This window comes from Lissotriton helveticus, chromosome 9, assembly GCF_964261635.1.
Source record: "Lissotriton helveticus chromosome 9, aLisHel1.1, whole genome shotgun sequence".
In the NCBI taxonomy this organism is placed as follows: Eukaryota; Metazoa; Chordata; class Amphibia; order Caudata; family Salamandridae; genus Lissotriton; species Lissotriton helveticus.
Window position 1 is genome coordinate 123,471,535 of NC_136070.1, and position 23,140 is coordinate 123,494,674.

At 44.2% G+C, this 23,140-nt stretch overlaps 1 protein-coding gene across 5 annotated transcripts in view; it reads left to right on the top strand.

The window, feature by feature from the left end:
- EXD1 (exonuclease 3'-5' domain containing 1) overlaps nt 1-20,948 on the top strand; it is a 930,113-nt gene extending 909,165 nt beyond the window's left edge. For all 5 annotated transcript variants that reach the window (XM_078659594.1, XM_078659592.1, XM_078659596.1 and 2 more), the window contains one exon: nt 19,368-20,948. In XM_078659594.1, the coding sequence (XP_078515720.1) occupies nt 19,368-19,658 (291 nt within the window). In that variant the 3' untranslated portion in view covers nt 19,659-20,948. The remainder of the gene's footprint in view (nt 1-19,367) is intronic.
- Nucleotides 20,949-23,140: the final 2,192 nt, after the last annotated feature.

Sequence of the window (23,140 nt, forward strand, 5' to 3'; positions counted from 1 at the left end):
GGGACAAGAACAGCACCCAGCTGTATGTGGGTAGTTGTGTAGGAAGGGCCCCGGCAGAAAAAACAGGAAGCTTGCATACAAAAAGTAAGGTAAAATGGCACTTAATGATTTTCTAGCCATCACTGAGCATTTCAGAGATTGACATCTCCGACGCACAGACGCAGGCAGCCCCATTGTGTGCCTCTGTTGCTGATTTGTGACTTGAACTAAATCCTGACCCTGCAAGGCGAAATCATAATTTACTTGTTTGCACCCATTTTCGGTGTCAAAAAAACATCCTTTGCAGGTCATTTTTTTAAATGAAAATTGCAACAGCCCATCCATATTTCATGCTTGACAAAGCTTCACCAATCCCTAGAGAGAAGATAATGGAGATCCCAGAAACAGCAGCCACCCATAATTTCACATTTTACCAGGGTCTCGGAATGCAATTTAATTCTGGAAATGGATACTTTTGGCCACTCCAGTAAGACCTGGAGCCCACAGATATCGGCTGCATTAGACCCAATGGGTGAGCTCAGAACATAGCAACAGCCCTCAATCATTTCCTATGGCCGGTAATTCCCAAACCTCTCTTTGTTTACCCCTCAAGAGTCTGTGAAAGCACAATTCTCGAATACGGCTGACTCCCACAATGCTGCTGGGTTGTACAATAAATCCATGTAACACCCTCTTACAATCATTTGAACAAGCATTTGCAATGCAATAGGTCTCACATTTACACAAGTTTGAGCTATTGGCATTGTAAATACAGTGCCTTTTATTTATGTTTTTGTTTTTAAAACCTACATTAAAGGCATTGTCATTTACAATGCCAATAGCTCAAAGTCACGTAAATGCGAGGCCTATTGCATTGCAAATGCTTGTTTATACCTGGTGCCTTTGAAGTGGGAGAAGCTTCTAGAGGTTTCCCTTTGAAATGCACACATATCCTACCTCTCCTACCCTGGCTCCAGACTAACTGCAGGTGTAATGCAGCCGTTTGTGTGGAGGCAGGACACAGCCTATTGAAGTGTAAGTAGGACTGTACCTAGCTTTGTCCTCCTATCCTGCCAGTGATGGATACCCAGGCTCTCTATTGTGTGTGGATGTCACGGAAAAATACACAAAGCCCAACTGTCAGTTACATTCAGTCAGGTGACACAGAAACAGGCTGCAGGCACTAAATGACATGACTAAGGCAGAAAAATGCCAGCTTTCTAAAAGTGACATTTTCAAAATTATAATTTAAAATCCAACTTTACCAAAAGAGGTGTTTCATTACAATTCCAAAGACACCAAACATAAATTGGTCAACTGTTCAACTTGTAAGTTGCAGCTTATTAAATGTTATAAGGTAGGAGGTGGGGCTAGGCTGCCAAACATGGCAGTCGCTCTCTAAGGAGCTTTGCTGTTCTCCCTCTGTAATCCACTGTAGCCGGCGTTCCCGCCCGGGTTGACCTGCTATTCTGCAGCTGACATCCTAAGCTAACGGGCAAGCACGTCTGCAGTCATCAGTCATGCGGCGGATGAGGCAACTGCCCATCTGCGACTAAGTGAGAGCAGGATGTGTGGCCGGGTCCAACGATTTTGAGCGCATTGAGGGGCGGGAGGTCCTCTTTTATTGCCTGCTGACTGGCCACTGATTTTTTTGGACAGAGCTGAAAACTAGGCCTGCACCCTCCGTTGGGTATGCCTGAAGCTACTGAGATCATCCCTGGCAGCAGGGCGAGACCTCTGCGGTTGTGGCAGTGTGGACCCGGCAAGGCCAGAGGACTTGGCATACAGGCGCTTGGGGCTGATCAGGACTTGGTGAGGAGCGGCCTCTCAGCGGCTGCTGGGAATTGAGATGCACATGCAGCACCGAGTGGACAGATCGGGGAGGCCCGCAAGGCCGCATGATACTGGAGCCGCGGCCTCACTTTATACAGGAGCACTGTGGGTCTCACGTTTTGACTGGGGATTTTGCCTAAAACTGAGATCGGAGGAGGGCCACCTCTCCTATTGCTGGGATGTGAGTCTGAGAGAATGGAGTATCAAGAGGGAGAGAGAGGACCAGATAGCCAGTCCGAAACCCCATAGGTAATTATATGTATCAAAGAGAACTAGCTACATTTGACTTTTATGGGACTCTGAAGAGTCATGTTCGGTGGCATCGATTGGGTGTCTTCATGAAGCCCTCACCCAGCAACCTAGTTGGTGGCATGCTTCATCATCGGGCCCACCCAGTGACACCTAATGTGTCCCGGGTGTGCTTCGACGCCGGATTACAGCGGAGCAGGTATCTTACTGAGAGTGCAGTGTGGTGAGTAAGGTGAAGTGAGATTAAAACGGCTTGGCAGGGGTCCCAGTCCCAGAGGGTTAATTAAATTTTAATAATTAGGCTCCTATCAGCGGTTAAAAACAGGCAGAGTGGATGTGATGGTGGCGAATTACGACCGCCTACATCCAATGTGGGTCAACATGTTTCAGCCAGTGCCTTCTCTGGACCGGAGTACGAAGATGGCACACAGGTATCCCGCAGGTCCTGACCAAGACTGCTGGTCATTTTCTTTGCCGATCCACTCCTGGAAGCACCACAGGCCAATCGTCCGCATATGCTTGAGGAGGGAATCCCCTCCTCTAACACCTATAGCACCTTAGTGAGTGCGACGCATAGTCTATCACACTCACTTAACTTCACCAATTTTAACTTGCACCATCACATATAACGGTCATGAAGACAGCCAGATATAAAAGAAGGCACTGGCTGAAACATGTTGACCAACATTGGATGTAGGAGGTCGTAATTGGCCACCATCACATCCACTCTGCCTGTTTTTAACCGCTGACAGGAGCCCAATTATTAAAATGTAATTAACCCTCTGGGACTGGGACCCCTGCCAAGCCGTTTCAATCTCACTTCACCTTCCTCACCACACTGCACTCTCAGTAAGATACCTGCTCCGCTGTAATCTGGCGTCGAAGCACACCCGGGAAACATTAGGTGTCACTGGGTGGGCCCGATGATGAAGCATGCCACCAACTAGGTTGGTGGGTGAGGGCTTCATGAAGACACCCAATCGGTGCCATCGAACATGACTCTTCAGAGTCCCATAAAAGTCAAACGTAGCTAGTTCCCTAGTCTGAGAGAATGGACACCCTAATAGGCACCCATAGCTTGGACTGAGCGCACCGGTGTCTAAGCCTATCCGTCTGCTGTGGACTCTAATTATTATTGTTGTTGGGCCCTGCGGCAGTGAAGAGCTGTACTTTGTGTGTATTCTGGAGACCCAAAATAGGGCACTGAGACTAGTGGGAGGCTCCAAAATCACAGGCCTGTACGGGAGGGAGCTACTGGTGTGCTGTGGAATCTGTCATGTCGCAGCGCTGGGGGCCTCCACCTCCCTCCTCTTGCTCCTTTTCTCCATGGGCTGCTGAATGGTTGTTGTTGGCAATCCTCCTCCCCTTTGAGTTGCTTTGGGAATACATATGGGGCAGCTGGATGAATTCAACTAGGTCCAATGGAGTTGGTCTCACCTCATTGCCCATCAGGCAGAACATGGCAGAAGACTGCACACACAATGAGAGACAACTTTGGGGGGCCTGGGGATTGGCGAAAGATCTTAACACGTGGTGCGCATGAAGTGGCCCCAGCAGTGTGTTGAACTTTGGTCGCTTGTAACCTGCACACGACTCATTGCGGACGTGGACTGCATTTCAGCCCCTGCTAAGACAGCCTTCCCTTTTCTACTCCTCCTCCTCCCCTCTCTGTTCTTGGATTGGATTGGATATAGTTTTTGTATAGCGCGATAGCTACCCGCAGGCATCCTAGCGCTTAACTGCGCTTGTTCTTCTCTCCCCCTTGGGCCCCAGGGTGGTCAGCAGTGGTGTTGACGACACCTAATGACCTGTTTGCGGGGCAGTATCGAGCCTTTGGCCATGGAAGGGTGCTGCTGCCGGAGGAGAGGAATAGCCCATGCCTTTAATACATACTGTCTTGCCCTGGTTGGAGCCTCTCCAGGATTTCCGCCCTGCTCATGGGAGGTTGTAGTGCGATCTGCCCCTCCCTGCCGCTGCAGGGTGTTGATGACGAAGGAAAGATGACAAACCGGCATTTGTTTCATACTGGCCCTTTTGAGTGTGGGCAACCACTCTGGCAGGAGAGTGACCCATTATGTAGAAATGAGTGCCTCACTGCTCGGAGATCATCTCTGTGATTCCAGACCAGCTTAGTGGAGACACCACTGTGGCGGATGAGTGTGACACAGTGGACAAGCCCACAGACACTTTCTCACTACACTCTGACAGATATTGCCCCCTTTGTCTTATAATGGCTGGGGCAAACCGGCGGCCACCGCCTTCCAGCAGACGATAGTCAAATTTACCAAGCATGCTGTCTATCAGACGAGCGGTACAAAAGGGGGTGGTGATGGATGGAGCTTCTGAACCAATCAAACACTCACACCCAGTCAACAGATCTGGGTTTAATCCATCAACGTTCTTTAGCCCACTCCGCCACCCCAGTTCAGACATGGCCATATGCAAATCAGTCTGACCCTGTGCCTCATGGGAACAGTCCAGCCCGAACTGCCAAGCCATGCCTTCCCTGGACCGGATTCAAGCTTCCTAGGACCGGTTTCTGGCATTACAGCCGTCTTCAGCCAAGCTTGCTTGAATCCAGTGGCAAAGTGAGCAAGGAACTCACCTCTGAGCATACCCTGCCCAACCTATGGCAAGCAAAGCGGTACAAAAGGGGGTTGTGATGGATGGAGCATCTGAACCAATCAAACACTCACACCCAGTCAACAGATCTGGGTTTAATCCATCACCGTTCTTTAGCCCACTCTGCCACCCCAGTTCAGACATGGCCATATGCAAATCAGTTTGACCCTGTGCCTCATGGGAACCGTCCAGCCCGAACTGCCAAGCCATGCCTTCCCTGGACTGGATTCAAGCTTCCTAGGACCGGTTTCTGGCATTACAGCCGTCTTCAGCCAGGCTTGCTTGAATCCAGTGGCAAAGTGAGCAAGGGACTCACGTCTGAGCATACCCTGCCAACTTATGGCGAGCAAAGTCGATACCCCCGTCAACATCCTCGTCGCTGTCACGGTCATCGACGATCCCGTCGACGCCGACTGTACAACTGTATAACTTTCGTTACCTTAGATTTAGACGGAGTCTTCTGCTACCTCGTCGATCGATGACTTGGAGCTTTTCTATGACTTCTACGATGACAGAGAAGGTGGTTTCTTAAAAGTGGAAGCAGTCTCCACCACTGCTGAAGGCGTAGATGGTCCTTCCCTCTCCTTTACACCATGGTGAGGAGATTTAACAGGACTTTGGCTCTCAGACTCACGTGGGGACTCTTTTTGAGGACTTAACTGGACGCTCCACAGAAGGTGAAGGGGAAGCCCTACCCCTTTTGACTGACCGTCTAGGTCAGGGGTCTCCAAACCGGTCCCGGAGGGCCGGATCCATGGCAAATTTTTTGGATATCCCCATTGAGATACATGTAGTTATTTAAAAAATCTGGCATGGATCCGGCCCTCCAGGACCGGTTTGGAGACCCCTGGTCTAGGTGATGTTGCAGAAGAAGAGTCCTCACTGTCGCATGACACAGTTTTTTGCCTGGACTTCAGTTTCTGGAGCCAAGTGAGGAGGCGACCCTCACAATCCCGGAGGGTCTTGGAAAAGAAGGTGCGGCAGATCTTGCAGTCCGCAGCCTTATGATCTGGATACAGGCAATATATACAGTCTTTATGCCTGTCTTCCACATACAGCCTTTTCTTGCCACAGGTGGAACATTAATTGAAAAGGGCTTTCCTCTCCTAGTCAGACATCTCTGAAGAAATACCTAACAATCCTGAAGAAAAAAGCTGAACAAATCCTCAAATATAGTAGAAATGAGCAGAGCTCAAAGGAGACTCCCTAAGCACAACGTGCGGTAGAAATTATGAGGCTCCTAAAGGAGGGTTCTAGGGGGTGAGGCTCTTCTGATTGGCTGATGCTTACTTTGGTCTCTTTTACAAAAAGTGGCGGATATGCTACAAAAGGGAATGAGATCCAGGCCTTTTTCTTTCTCTTTTATTACCGAGACTCCCATTCCGACGACAGGGAATGATACAAGCTATGGGAATCTATGAAAGTTACCAGTACTGGGGAACCAAAGTTACAGGTAAGTAACTTGTTTTCTTTGTTCCCATGCCCCTCCTGAAGCCATATTGTGTTTGGGATATGAGCCCAGAGGCATTGGACCAGGAATGAAGATGTACAATAATTACCCTCCCAGGACTTTACATGTAGCATCTATTAAAGATATAGGCCTGTAACATGCAGGGTCACTCCTGTTGCCTTTTTTTTATAAACTAGTACTACTACTGCCTCTTTCCAAGATGATGGAATGTGGCAAACTATTATAGCTATAAACACATCGGTCAGCAGGGCTGCCCATAGATGAGGATTGCTTTTAAACAAGTCCAAGGGTACCCCATCAGGACCTGAGGCTTTTGAGGGGATTCCCTTCACTAAAGCTTCCTCAACCTCACATACTGATGGGGAGGAGCTAAGTTGATATGCTGTGGGGAAATCAATGGATATATCGTCACGTTGCCCATGAGATGATAAGCCATTTGGATTGAATGTGTTTGAAGAATGGGATTCCCACACTACCCCCGACATCTCTCGAGAAAAGGGGCGATTTATAACCTCCCAAAAGCTCTTGGAATCTTTAAGCATGGTAGCTTTTTCAAGATCTTCCCAGGCTAGTCTTCTCAATTCGTCCTGCCTCCGACTAATTATACTTTTATAGTCATACCCCCGGTGAAGGAAGCGTTGTTTAATGTCAATTATGTTTTCTCTAAAAGTACTGTCCTCACTGCAGATACGCCTAGTTCGAACCATTTCTCCGTAGGTAATGTTTTTAATGACTGACTTTGCATGCGCACTTGACGCATGCAGGACACTGTTGCACGCAGTTTGATTACGGTATATGGTACTGTGAACCAACCCCTCCTTGATGTAAAAATGAATGTCTAAAAAATCTATGTTATCCCTATGGTGTGTGGTGTTGGGTTCAAATCAGGCCTACATACTCTGCTAAATTCTCGGACGCCTTAGTATAGAAGTTGGCACGGACACTGGAAAAGGTAAAAGACAAGTTTATTAAGACCCCATGGGGTGGTGATACATTCCTACAGCACCCTTCGGCAATGTAAGAAGTAGCACACCGAACATTGGTGCGCGACCTCTTTTATACAGTTTAATAGTAATAAAAAGATAGGCGGTTACAAGTTACACATTTTAGGTACATATAAGCTCATTTTTGGAACACAGCCAACGTGTGGGAGGAGTTTCAACAGCACTGGTCAGTTAGTGTGAACATTCCTAAAGAGTGACCAATTGGTGCGTAATGCGCATGTGCGCTTGACCAGTACTAAAAATAGCCTGTTGCCGAGCAGACTAGTGACCATGGGTATCGAGAAAGGACGAAAGGGCATACTGACCACGAGGCAGCGTGTTCATAGGAAACGGAAGTCAGAGGGATTCAAAATGGCCCCCGTTCATTTTGGTCAAGTTAACAGAAAAGACCGTGTAGCTGTGCTAAACGCTAACTCAGGAGCTGCCAAAACACGACAGACGGCCCTTTTAGCGTTTAGCAAAAGCTACCTCATAGTGGACATAGTCAGAATGTTCATCCTCAATGTTAATAGCCATTATTTTCAATACTTCATCATTGATCAGTTTCTCTTGCTTAACAATAGCTCGTTTGGACGGAATACAGGCTGTGATACATACAGAACATAATGTAGGGCCACATTGAATACATAGACAAAGAAAAAATAGTACTCCAATAAAAACACAGAGAATCGTTAATAATTTCCAACCCCAAGTACTAAGCAGGGTCCAGAACCAACCAGAAAAGGTCCATGTTCCATTTTCTGGGTGGATCTCAGCAGCTATCTTATGTAATTTTGTAATTGAATCATATACAGAAGGTGAGTTATCTGGTACGTACACGCAACAACTACTTCCGATGACACGGCATGCTCCACCCCTATCAGCTAGTATCACATCTAGAACCATTCGATTCTGGAGCGCTACAATTCTGGTAATTTGTAATTCTTCAGTAATATTCCCTAAAGCAGAGGCAGTTTCATTAGCAACGGCTTCTACCACACGTGTAAGCCGCCTTATCTTCCTGCTATTCAATGCAGCTCCTACGAATGAAAATAACCCCAAATTGAAATCTACATATTGTTGTAAAGTGGTATCAGTCTGGTCTATTTCATCAAGATCTATTGTTCGTTTTACTCTATTCAATATGAAATCATGGTACAAAACATAATCATTGTGATACATGGGAGGAGCAATAAACACAGGTGGTAATACAAACGCTATATAACACGTTCCCAACCATCCTAATGGTAGACGATGGTATCCCTTATTTCCACAAATGAAATATGTGTTATGTGAAGCTACAAATGCAATTCCAGTCGGTGTATCAAAGGTAAGCGTAATATTACATTCACTGCGGCCTACAGGGATTGTACCTTTATTTCTGATACACAAATCTGCTTTTGTATCGATAACGGTTATTATATGCATGCTCGTCACATTTATAAGTCTTTGATTCGTATATACACGAGGTGTAGAAACATTGTCCGGACGATATTCTTCCCATTCGAATTTAGTTCCTTCAGCGTGTGGATAGCCATCTTTATCGTTATAGCATATTTTATTCAACCGAAAAAGTAGTCCACCTTTCGTTGGCCATCGCAGAGTAAAAAGAAGAGTGTACCAAGCATGACAAGAACCATTATGAGAAAACGGGAGAGGAATGAGTGGTGTTCCTCCTTTCTTCTGATGTCCGGGCAACATTCCACACACCCAACAATTGGACGTATTGGTCATATTATGAGTATGATGCAGAATCTTAATAAAGCTGTTGTTCAAATAAGTCTGTCTATGTCTTTCTTCATGAAAAGGCAGAGTGAAATGAAAATGTTCAGACGGGCTTGGAGTGGTGGGCAGTAAATGTTCTCGTACAGGAAACAACAGTTCTATAGTCCAAGCTAATACTGCGATCACCACTACAGTCAAAACAAACAAAACAGCACCAAGAATTCTCCTCTTTCGTGTCGAAGGAGAGGCCATAGTTCATAAAACAATACTTCTTCAAAAACAACACTACGCGGGAAAAAATAAAACGATGGTTCTGAACCGAGGCTGCCGTTGATTTGTTCTCCGGGATTCAAGACGGGTGTCGCTACACTGGGCAGAACTGATCCCCCCCCCTTGATATTCCCGGCTTCCGTTTCACAAACCTCAGAGCGGTCACCAACCAGTTTCAAAAAGAGCACAAGAGAAATCTTATTTCCTGGGGCGTAGATTATATTTCACTTTATCAGAAACAACGTGGTCCGGGAAGGCTCCCTCCAATTCATCAGGCGTGACAGCTGGGCTCTTTTCTGTATCCAAAATCTTTTTGTAGTCAGATAGCACCACAGGGCTCACCAGATCCGGAGAGACACGTCGGCAGTGCGTTGAATGTATCCACCGTTTCTTATTGGTGACTCTCACGGCAGTTCGCGTAGCCAGCAGCACTTGCTCAGGGCCATGCCATCTCGGTTCCAAACTGCTGGATCGCTCAAAGACTTTGACCATCACGTGGTCCCCAGGGCGGAGATCGTGAGCCTCACCAGCAGAATTATCAGGGAGCGCCTCTCGAACCTGTTGATGAATAGAAAGCAAATCATTTGTTAATCGTGCCAGATAATCGTTCATCATTATACAAGGCATATCATGTATCAAACGAGGTTTTGGAACTCCCCAGATATTCATAGGCCTTCCAAACACCACTTCATAGGGTGTGAGGCCAGACCGAGAATGGGGCACTGATCGAATGGACAGCAATGCCAGAGGCAAAGCGTCCGGCCATTTCAGAGATGTCGATGCCACTATCTTTGCTAGCTTCAGCTTCAGAGTTGCATTGTATCTCTCTACTAAACCTGCTGATTGCGGATGAAAGACAGCATGGAATCTTTGTTTTATTCCCAATCCTTTCAGGACGTACTCCACCACTTTCCCAATGAAATGAGGGCCGTTATCACTCCACATAAGTTTACAAACACCGTATCGCGGGAAGTACTCCTTGAGTAGCACCTTAGCTGTTGTCAATGCTGTATTGTCTTTCGTAGGGTAAGCCTCAATCCATTTGCTGAAGGCACACACCACTACTAGGACATACTTGAGATTATTACAGCGTTCCAGCTGGATGTAATCCATTTGCAATACTTCGAATGGTGCAGTAGGTGGAACAAACCCACCTTTAGGAGTATGAGTCCCTTGTCCAGGATTGTGCTGCAAACATATCAGACAGGTCTGCACTACTCTCTTAGCCGTGCTAGCAATGTCAGCATTTTCCCAAACTCGTGTAAGCAATTTAGTAATTGCGAGAGCTCCAATGTGTGCCAGTCCATGTGTCATTTGCACCATTGTTTGTAAATAGGCCATGGGTAGTTTCCATCTCTCCATATCTTTACTACGCCAGCAACCCTCATCATCCAGTACTCCCTCGATGGCCCATTTCACAAGTTCTGCCTCTGATGCTGACTTCTGTATATCGAGTATTTCTTCTCTAGCATCATGCCACCGCTCAGCTTGTGACTTCACCACATACATGGGGAAATTATTTTTCAGCATAGCGGTCTCTCTCGCAATGCGGTCTGCAAAAGCATTGCCCTGTCCTATTTTGTCCGTCACCTTTTTATGTGCGCTGCACTTGACTATTGCAACTTTCTTTGGTCATAACAGTGCATTCAGGAGATCGCGTACTAATTCTCCATGCATGATGTGTACTCCGTGTGAAGTCAGGAATCCTCGTTCCTTCCAAAGTAGGCCAAAATCATGCACTACTCCAAAAGCGTAACGACTATCCGTGTAAATGTTCACACATAATCCAGCACTTAACTCACATGCCTTCGTTAAGGCTATCAACTCAGCCGCTTGAGCCGATTTTTGGGGTATCCGTGCTGCTTCTATCACAGTCTTAAGTGTCGTGATCGCATAAGCTGCGGAAGTCGTACCATCTGGTAACCTCACACATGACCCATCAACCCACAGTTCCCCATCTACATCTGGAAATGGCGTATCCTGTAAATCGATACGACCCTTTGTCTGTTCCTCAGTCAGAAAAACACAATCATGTTGTTCTTCCTTCTGGGTCTCAGCAACAGGATCCGGCAATAAAGTAGCAGGATTTAATGTTGCACATCGTTTTAGTGTGATGTGCGGCGCCAACAACGTTAGCTCATATCCTGTCAGACGGGCACTAGTTAGATGCTGTGTTTTCGTTTGATTCAGTAACGCATCTACTGCATGGGGAACTAGCACCAACAATTTGTGTGACAAAACTATTCCCTCACTTTGTCGTATCGCTACTGCTGTTGCTGCAACTGCTCGAAAACATCCAGGCAATCCTCGAGCCACAGGGTCGAGTACCGCCGAGAAGTATGCACAAGGCCTCTGTTTGTCTCCGTGTGTCTGCACTAACATTGACAATGCGCACCCATCCTTCTCGTGTACATATAATGTAAAGATCTTCGTGTAATCAGGTGTACCCAACACTGGTGCAGAACAAAGAGCTTGTCTCAATTGCTCAAAAGCATTCTGACATTCATCCGTCCATTCAATGGAAATCAGTGTATCTTTAGACAACAATGCCAACAATGGCTTAACGATATGCGAAAAACCCAATATCCATTGCCTACAAAAAGACGTCAAACCTATAAAGGCGCGAACATCTTTCTGAGTGCGAGGGACTGGAGTATCTAGAATTGCTTGAATTCGATCTGGTGTCAATGCACGGCCCTCCTTAGACAAAAGATGACCGAGGTAGGTCACCTTTGGTCTACAATATTGTAGCTTTTTCTTCGAAACTTTATGATTATGTTTAGCCAGGAAGGAAAGCAAGGAAAAGGTACTCTTCTCACATTGTTCTGGCGTGTCTGCAGCAAGTAAGATATCGTCTACATATTGAATGAGAACCACTCCCTCTTGTAAGTCAAAGGAATCAAGCTGTCTTTTTAATGCTTGACTATAAATGCTAGGACTTTCAGTATAGCCTTGAGGAACTCGACAGAATCTGTACGATTTATTATTTAATGTAAAGCCGAATAGATATCGACTGTCAGGATGTACAGGGATCGAAAAGAAGGCATTCTTCAAATCAATGACTGTAAAAGTAGTTGCCGTCGGTGGAACCAACGTAAGCAATGTGGTGATGTCAGACACCACCGGGTACTGAGGCACTACTATCTTGTTTATTTCCCTCAAATCAATAATGAAACGGTAAACCTTAGCATCTGTATCTCTCTTAAGGATCGGTAAAATTGGACTATTGCAAACATTGTAAGGAACTTCCTCGACTACTCCTGCCGAAATCAAATCATTTACAATGTGTATTAAAGCAAGTTCACCTTCTCTAGAAATCTTATATTGCGGGACACGTGGCAGAGATACTCCCTCCTTTACAGTAATACGCACTGGAGGAATTATCATTCGCCCTACATCCGTGTCAGAAGTGGCCCACAACGTTTTCGGTAAGGAGGCCAATACTTCAGATTCATGGAGAAAACACACTCGCTCAAAGTCTGGGTAATTCTCATTCAACACAACTCGCACTCCTTCTGGGGCACAGCGAATAGTAGCTCGAAAGTGTTTTAACATATCGAGTCCAATAATATTATCTGGTGTATTTGGAGACAACAAAAAGGGACAAGGGGCAGCAAATTTATCGACATGAAATGCAACTGGTTGAGACAATGGGCTAGAAGTAGGTGTTCCATCGAACCCTATTGCTGTAATTACCTCGCCAGACAGGGGAGCCCTTGGAACCAAGTATTTGGACAAAGCGCTACGAGTAGCTCCTGTATCGACCAGAAATTGATCAGTGGAACCCAGAACATGTGCTTCTATGTATGGACCCCTCTGATCAACTGGTACCTCAACCGATTCCACACCCCATCCTACGCAATCCTATGCGTAATGCTCATCCCGTAGTTCAGCAGGACCACCCTCATTTATCTGATATTGATTGCGATTATCAAACGTATTATAATCTGACTGACCACGACCCCTCGCTCCATATCCCCCACGATCATTCGTGCCATAACCTCCTCTTGACCCTCCATAATAACTTCTAGACCTTCCACTTCCTCGCCCCCTCAAATTACGCTGCTCTCGAAACACCGGACAGTCTGCAATCCAATGCCCAAACTGTTTGCAGTATGCACATTGATTCACAGAAATGTCAGAACGAGGGGGAGGAGCATTACTGTACGATCCTCGTCCCCCTCTAGTGTTCCCTCTCGTAGCCTGAACCTGAGCTAACATTACCTTCGTTTTCAATTCCTTCGCCTTCTTTTCACTACTTTCTTTCGCCTCCAATTCCTGTCTTTCATAATATTGAGCCATAGTCAATAAAGAAACTGGGGTCGCTGTGGTCCATGAACTTTCACTCGTTTTCAATCGTTTCGCAATCTCCGGTAGGAGATTAGCCACATACTTATCAACAAATAAATGCCTGCCAGTATCTTCTGTCAATAATTGACCACTGTAATCATGGAACGCTTCCTCGAAGCGAGAGAAAAAATCGGAAACTGATTCATCCGCTTTCTGCTTACAAGAGGCTAATATAGTCCAATCAATCTTTTTAGCGGGAGCAAGAGTCTTAATTTTGTTAGTATGGCCCCTGGAAGGTCTAATATTAATTGACACGGCTTACATGCTGGTTCTCTATCTAAATCAGCCTGAACAAGATCTTTCCAAGTGGCCCCGAGAGTCGTGAGGTCATCAAACCTACGAATCGCTCTCCACATGTCAGGGGGCAATATTAACCCAAAAAAATAGATCAATATCAACTAACGTCATGATACACGAAGAAATTGCACTTTCAACATTTTCATAGAAAGCCGCAGGATTTTTACGGGGATCAGGTAACGCATTCTTCAGTGCCATAACATCTGCTCTATTCCAAGGCGTATAAACCCAGTTATATACAAAATACCCTTTCGCGTCTTTTGATCTCTTATCATCATCTGTGCCATCCCCTTTATGAGGGACATATAAAGGCGCAGCTTCTCGCATAGGTCTAACATTAATCGCAGCGATCTTATCTGTTTCAAAGATAGGGCATTCTTTGGATATCCCCGTCGCTCCAGACGTAGACGAATTCTTCGACTTTTCCAACTCCCGTAGTCGTGTCGCCTCATTACGCAGTTCAATCAAACATTTGAAGAAGTCGTCCGCATCTGAAAGAACAAAAAGACCTTTACGAAAATTCTCACAACCCTTGGATATCTCCTTTGGTTCTAACTCGAGAGAATATTTTCTATACCGCTCAACAACTTCATTTCCAAAATGATCTAAAAAATACAGTCGTTCCTTATCAGGCCACTGTTCCATTTGTTCAGTAACGTCAGAAACAGTAACAGTATTAATATTTAATTTTCGTGCAAATGAACGTAATTCCGCAGCTCGTTCCGCATGTAACCTGGTACGCTGTGTTCGATCACTATCCTCGTCCGAGTCCTCGTTCGGAGCCGTAGGTACGACATACGGAGGCGGACACCGATCTAGTAATGAAAAATCATCCGTTTCATTAGTAAGGACTGGATAAAGAGGACGCCTGATAGGGAATTGACCATTAACCTGTAAATTGCGTTCTCGTCTCTCCCTCTCTTTCTTTTCCTGTAATTCCTTCTCCTGTAGCTGTAAAGCTTTGTCATGAGCAGCCTTCCGCTGCACTTTCTCCGCCAAGGCTTCCTCACGCTTCGCTCGTTCACGCACCTCTTTCTCCCACATACGCACACAATCAAACATATCTTGTCTAGACCTTCGCTGAAACAAACACTGTTCTACATACCGTACCTTTCGAAGGTCAAACGACCCATATAGTGGCCACTGTAATTCACGATCAGTTTTAGTATACTTATGCCATAATGTACTATACATTATTGGTGGAATACCGAATTTTACATACATGTCACGATTTGGAGTCCCCTCTGGGGGAGCCGGCTGTTTTGCACTTAATCGATAATTGGTACCGTTTTCAGAACAGCACATCCTACGGAGTGTGCTAAAAACAGGCATGTTTCAAAAAGTACCACAAAACGTGATACTACAAAATGTCACCTAACACGGTGCACTGTTCAAATCAAATAAATCAGAGAAATATCCCTACATGCCTGCCTATGTGAGGTGCACTTCACATATTCAAATTCAAATTCAAAGATTCAAAACGTTAGCTAACAAATTCAAATTCAAAGTTTCAAAAAGCCACAGTAAGTGTCAGTAGACTACCTCACCACTTAAAAGCTTACCAAATATTTTCAAACGTCCAAAGTCCAACTGCCAAGTTCTGTGGTCAAATCAGCCAAAACGGCACATCACGACAATCCAAGATCAGAATCTCAGTCGAGGACCGGCGCCACCTGGAAGGTCAGATCGGAAGGAAGGGAAAACACACCGTGGGTGCCGAGACTCGGGTCACTCAATGGCAGCGATCGCGTCCATGGCGAGTTTCCTAACCTTCGTCACGACCTCTCCTTCGGGCATCCGAGTCGCCGATGAGTCCCTTCGTGGTCGCCAATTGTGGTGTTGGGTTCAAATCAGGCCTACATACTCTGCTAAATTCTCGGACGCCTTAGTATAGAAGTTGGCACGGACACTGGAAAAGGTAAAAGACAAGTTTATTAAGACCCCATGGGGTGGTGATACATTCCTACAGCACCCTTCGGCAATGTAAGAAGTAGCACACCGAACATTGGTGCGCGACCTCTTTTATACAGTTTAATAGTAATAAAAAGATAGGCGGTTACAAGTTACACATTTTAGGTACATATAAGGTCATTTTTGGAACACAGCCAACGTGTGGGAGGAGTTTCAACAGCACTGGTCAGTTAGTGTGAACATTCCTAAAGAGTGACCAATTGGTGCGTAATGCGCATGTGCGCTTGACCAGTACTAAAAATAGCCTGTTGCCGAGCAGACTAGTGACCATGGGTATCGAGAAAGGACGAAAGGGCATACTGACCACGAGGCAGCGTGTTCATAGGAAACGGAAGTCAGAGGGATTCAAAATGGCCCCCGTTCATTTTGGTCAAGTTAACAGAAAAGACCGTGTAGCTGTGCTAAACGCTAACTCAGGAGCTGCCAAAACACGACAGGTGGGGCATGGTAAGTTTAAAATTGTAGGGATTGTCTTTGAGCTGCACCAAGTAGTGAAGTAGTGAGTCATTTGGGCCTGCCCAGAGGCAAATGATGTCATCAATGTACCTCCCCAAGAAAATAATGTACCAACTCCAGGAGGAGGCACTTTTGCCCCAGGCGTGCTCCCTCTTACTAGTCCATGAAAAGGCCGGCATAAGAGGGAGCAAAGCACAAGCCCATAGCAGTTCCCTGCAACTGATGGTACCATCTCTCATCATGCTTAAAGTAGTTATTGGATAGAATCAAGTGTCATGTTAAATATCATGGCATTGTACGCGTAATGATCAGCCCCATCCTTGTACAGGTAATGTCGTACCACAATCAAACCAAAGTTTTTGTGGATGTAAGTATAGAAGCTGACCACATCAAATGTAACAAATTGCAGTTCATCTGACCATGGGAAATCATTGAATTTGACAAGAATATTCTTGGTATCCCTGATATATGACGGTAGATTTGTTACATGTTTTACCACACATCTTACCAGAGCTAAGCTACACCGCATGGGACTAATAGCTACAGGGAACTGTCTGCGGTGTGATGACCCACGTAGGAATTTAACCCATACATTCTGGTACTGCCATGTACTTTCACACTTTTGGAATGGGGTACTGATACTCCTAGAGGGAGTGTTGGACTGGAACATACCCAGTGATCCCAAATGTATCCTCCTGCATATTACAGATGGCTTAGAGGGCAACAGGTATCGGAGAGCATGGATTTGGTTAGATTTGATCGCTAAACAAGATATTGTCGAGCCTGGAAAGACACTGAGGCTCCCATTGAGCAGTGGGCCAAGATCATGGATTTTTTAATGGGATTTGGACGCCCGATCTACCTGGCAAGAGGGTGCCAACAGAAACACCACAGGGTGTGGAAGACTTTGGCTGAGTACAGAGGTATATAGTTAGAGCCCTGTCCAGCTAGACCATGGTCCATTTTTGGAGATATGCGCTCACCTGACTCTGAAGTACATAACGTACGGGTTGGGGTGAGAGGTTAGGTGTTTGCCATGCAGTCATCTGTTTTATTATGTTTTGTGCATTGTTGCCTTGATGATCTGCTGCTATGCTGTAACACTTACACTGTCTCTTGTGCCTTTCTGTTTTAATGCTGTGTATTATCTTTGGAAGCTGGTTGATGAAATCAATAAAATGTTAAATGTAATAAGGTAACTCCATTGTGATCATGTGGGAGCAGTAGACCTTGCAGTAGTGCAAATGTATTTAAGTGTTTTTCACTACTCTCACATGTAAAACTTAAACGGACTACTTTTTAAATACATTGCACCCTGCCCTGTGAGCTTGTTAAGGGCCGACCCAAGGTGTGACTTATATGTATTCAAATGAAGCTTTGGGCCTGGTACGAGGTTTATTTTGCCATGTCGAAATGGCAGACCAAAAATGCAGACACAGGCTACATGGGTGGTACCATCAGTGCTGCAGGCGGACAAGTAGCATGTAATTTGCAGGCCCTAGGCACATGTAGAACCACTTTACAAGGTAGGGACTTGCAAGTAAATTACATTTGTCAATTCGGTGTGAGCCAATTCTACCATGCTTTAAGGAGCGAGTACAAGCACCTTAGTGTGGTTAGCAGTGGTAAAGTGCACAGAGTCATAAAAGCCAACAAAATAGGTTCAGAAAACAGGAGGGTGAAGGCAGAAAGTTTGGCGGTGACTCTGCACAAAGCGCCAAGTCCAACAGTAGTATATGTAAAATCGAAAGTGGCATTTTGATGAGAGTATTTATCTTTATACTTCTAAGAATGATCCATGGCACGGATAACATAATTTAATCAGGAATGCCTAAATCTTGCTGATTGATAAGAAGTAGGGCTCTATTAGACATCGCACAATGGTTCATGTTAAGACAATGATATCCAGAGACAGCGCATTCTGTGCTATTCTGATATTAGCCCCACGTTTAATTCACCTAGGAATATTCAACAAAATCCCTGCTTCCAGTGTCCCAATCTGCTTTGTACACCTCTGTATTAGGAAATGTTACTTAGTCTTAACTTTAGTACTTATGTCGAAGATTCTATAGTATACTTTTGCGGGTGGAGTGGGATCACATGCTTGCATCTGTAAAGGTAAGTGGGAGAAGTTTCATTTGTGTTTTCCATCTTGAGATTGCTGCTCAACAAGGGTAAACAGTTTGAATGGAAACTCTTTTGAAGGGTATGTGTACAGCTTGGATTTGTCAGGGATCATCTCTATATACAAGAATTTTTCTAAGGTTTTGAATAAGAAAGATTTGTATTATGCTGGGTCTGGTGGCTTAGTGAACTAATGCTCTCATTGTAGAGGCCAGTGTTTGACCTCATGGTAACAGGTTCAAATCCCAGCAGGTCCACTCAGCCTTTCATCCTTCCTAGTTAGATAAAATGAGTACCATTATGTTGGATAACAATACACTTCTGTTATTCAGCACCAAGATAACCACAGTTGAATGTTCACTTTAGAAATACATGTTATGGTAAAGGAGCTAGTGCTACAGGTAGCCTCAAACCATACAAAAACTGCTATTATCCGTTTTAAGGACAGCACAGTGTTAAACTGTACCAAGCAATTGTAAACTGTGTTTTTATCTGAAATAAATGAGAAAATAACAAAATGGGCAAAACTTGGATTCGGAAAGGAATTTACATACAACAAACATAGGTTCGACTTAAAGTATAATTGACCTCTTTTCTGCTAAAGTGTTAGGTGGAAATTGAATTGCAGGCCAGTTACAAAATGGGATTGCTAACCTTTTCATCTTTCCTGCTCGTTATGTCATTCATAATGTGCATAAGAATATGTTATTAATAGAATGATCTCCTTTCTTGTAATCAAATGTAGGAACTCTAGTAATACCTAGAACAAGTAAACTCTGTACATTGTTGGTAAACAAACGTACAGTTATGTACTAGTCGGACCACTGTGCGACTTTCAGATCAGATACCTATTGGCCTGTGTGATGCATTTCAGTTAAAGTAGTCTTGAAAATCCAGATGCTGTCATTTGCAAGTTGGTTAAAGTGGGCTTTAAGGTAACAAATCAAAAAGGGTGATCTTACAATACATACATTCTTTTGACCACCACATATTTTCATGAAGTTTCTTTTTCGTTATTATTCATTTTCTCTCCACAGTTCTCGTGCATGAAGCTTCCGGAACAGCTGCGTCATTTGTCTGTATGGCAGAAGCTTCGCAGAGAGAAAGCATCAGAAGAGTTCCAGATAAATGCAGAGGGTCTACTGACCAGGTCAAAAAAGAGTAGAATACAGAAAACATCAGATAACCAGAAGAGTAAAGGTTATGTGCAAGGGTCTTCTGAGAACAGCGCACAAATTAGTGACTGTTGTGAAAATCCATGTGAAACCTCGGAGTCCCTTCTACCCCCATGCCCAATTCTAGAAAAGTGTTCTATTAACAGTGGATAAAGTAACAAAAACATACTATATGTACAAACTACATACACAAAATATGTACAAATACATATTGTCCCAGCATTCAAAAGTGGCTGAATGTTTTTACTTCACTTTGTAACACTATTGCTAGCTTTTCCTTTTTGGGAATCATGTTGGATTTAAATCACAGGGTGGTTAGTTCACCAGACACAATCTAGATTAACACATTTAAGCATATGCAAGAATATACCTTCACCTTTGTGTACATCTACTTTTTGTTGGATTCACAAAGAATCCAGGAAAACATTTTCACCTCAAATTCTGTTCAGACTTGGGGCACATATCTGGAATAATAAATATTTCCATAAGAAATCATTTAGAGCCTTTTGTACTTATATGTTGATATTTTGTAGAAGAACAAAAACCTGTCACCTTCAATGTGATGGTTTACAAATCATATATGAATCTGGGTTACACACCACTCAGAACTGGCTGCATTACAGCTGTTTCCATGAACAACACTGTGAATTGGAGACTACCCAGCTGGAGGTCCTGGCTTTGATTCACTTCCAAATCTATACCCCAAGTATCAGTTATTCTAAAATTTATTTTGGAGGTATCGCAGCTGTGGGACACACATTAAGGACCTTTGTAATTGATTCTGTTTTCACTTGACCCAAAATAACAAAAAATCAATTGTGATTTTTTTATAGACTTTGGGGTACAATATCTTGACAGCAGTTGCAGTGATTCGTTTCTCAACTTAGTTTGAAGGCTATGATTAATCTTTGCTATCTTGAATTGGTGGTGTGTATGGAAGAGATCTAGTTTATCCTGCCCAACAGCTGGACTTTCTCAAGTAATCATTATATACACACACCCCTAACAACAACAGTACTATTTTAGCTTCGCACCTCCGTGTTCTGTATATGCCCAGCAAAACATCATCAGACTACAAACCACTCATCAGAAATTCGAAATAATTTGTGCACCAGAAATATCTGATTCATGATTATTAGATTTGAGTAACTTGTTTTAGAGCCCACATCAAGTGTGAGGGAAAGAATGTTAGCTATCTTCAATCATCATGTAAGTGACATTAAAACATTATTATGCAGTCCATGTACACAGTGACGGAGCATTCATACTTGGTGTGGAATACAGTAATGAACATTTTCAAATGAATACGATGATAAAAGGTCTAGTTCTTAAGTACAGGTGGATGGTTTTTAAAATGCTTTAACAATCAAAATAGTAGGTGCGAACAATAAATGCATTAGCTGTGTTTAAAACAAACAAGCAAGTGAAAGAATTAAATGTTTCCACAGCTCACTGTTACCAGAAGGTGTCCTGTACTCTATCTACTACCAAACTGCTAATGATGCAAGAAGGTTGGTTTCTGTTTGTCACAAAACTCTCAGACAATATTGTTTCAGGCTCGAAATCTGATGGGGTCTTCTTGGTTAATGTCTGAGGGCCTTATTTAGAGTTTGGAGGACAGGATACCTTGTCAAATCGTGCCAGTCATCCAGTCTTCCGCATTAAAAATGCCACAGACTATAACCCATTTGAAATAGATCCGGCAGGATATTAGCCATAGGTTAGACTTGTCAGCTTTAGGTTGGTCTACCCCCATAGTTTTTGCCTTCCTACTCCTTTCTTGTGGATCTCATTTTTGCTGGCCTTAGGACTTTGTGCACTTTACCACTGCTAATCGGCGGTAACTTGCAAGTGCTCACACCTTAAAAAATGGTAACATTGGCTTATTGTCAATTGGCCTATTTATTTACTTAGAAGTCCCTGGTAAAGTGTTACTGCGTGTACCCAGGGCTTTTAATTAAATACTACTAGTGGGCCTGCTGCACTTGTGTCACCCACCTAAGTAGCCCTTTAAACATGTCTCAGGCCTTCCATTGCAGCCTGTGTGCAGTTTAAAACTGCTATTTCCACCCGGCAAAATTACTTTTTGCCAGGCCCAAACCTTCCTTTTTAATGCATACAAGTCACCCCTAGGTAGGCCCTGGACAGCCCGAATGGCAGGGTGCAATGTATTTACAGGTAAAATTCCTTCTAATATTTTGAAATTGCCCATAGGGCAAATTATCCTGCAAATTCCGAGGGTGAAAGCTTTTGTAATGAAGGGCATTGTTCGTGTTTAGAAATTCTTGGTAATACTGAATCTAATTACAATCAGGAACCCCAACATTGAATTCACTATTACAAAAAACAAAAACAGTCTGACATTCCTGGATGTTGAAGTGAAGATTGCAGAAATCTATTAATAACTACTTTGCACAGGAAACCCCCTGACAAGAATAATGCACTTCATTAGAAAGGCTTTCACCCTTGGAAATATGGGCAATGTCTAAGAGTTGGAAGGAATTATACCAAGAAAGATTATTATTTCCTTCATACTGCTACTCTACTAGACAAACTAAAAGAATAAGGCTATCCTCATAAGCTTCTCAAGCACTTGATGAAAAGGGCCTGATTCACACCATGTGAGTGTTTACTAGCTAAGAAACAGAAGGAGCGAATGCAAACATTGGTGACATACTACCCCCCTGGACTAACAACTTTAAAGATATTTTGTAACAACTGGCATCTAATAAAAAAACTGGGAGTGCGGATTTGACATCCACTTTTTGCAATGAAAAAGACTACCAATATAGGTTCACAACTTGTCAGGGCATGCAGCAACCAACCAATCAGCCAAAAAGGCGAGCTTGTCTCGCAGTGGAACCTTCAACCCATCCAAAGGCACCATAAATGTGAAAACTGCATAGACTGCGGACAGACTATAGAAGGTTCAACATTTACGAAAGGTCACACCCAATGAAAACACAATACGTTTTCTAACTGCTTTTCTGTGAGAGAAATTATACAACAGGAAAACCAATCGGGAAATTAAACAACGAATTGTTCAACATAAATCTCGTATTAAAGCAAAAACAGTCTCAGCCCCCCCTTCTTAGTAACTTCACCAGTAAAGGACACACAGAAAAAGATTTAAGGTGGATAGTGCTTAGTGTCATCCAGCCGAATTTTAGAAGCGGTGATTCCGAGGAAAGACTGGTCAAAAAAGAAGCGTACTTAAGTTTTAAATGTATAGTGCCAATATCGGCTCACTCACCAGCCCGCTCGCAGTAACATGCATTTCGCAGAAATAAGCAGACAAGACAACTTTTTTGTTGGAGAAAAGTAGCTGCAGGTTTATTAGCATATACACAATGCCAACAAGGTGGGTTATCTTACAGGCGATCCAAAAGGCAAGCCGCCCCTCGTGACCTACCACCTGATGGGCCAATTTGCAACGTGGCCATAGCCAATCGTTGCTTAGCGGTTATGGGAGGAGATAGCCCCTCCCAAATCCGGTGAACCATTGGTCCACCCTCTTGCTCACGCCCCCCCCTACGAGGGGCGGAGCGTTCAAGCGACCCCCGGTTGTACAGGTTTCCAACCGCCCGTAGGATAGCGGGGCGCCGTCGTACCCCCAGGGTCCACCACACAGACTA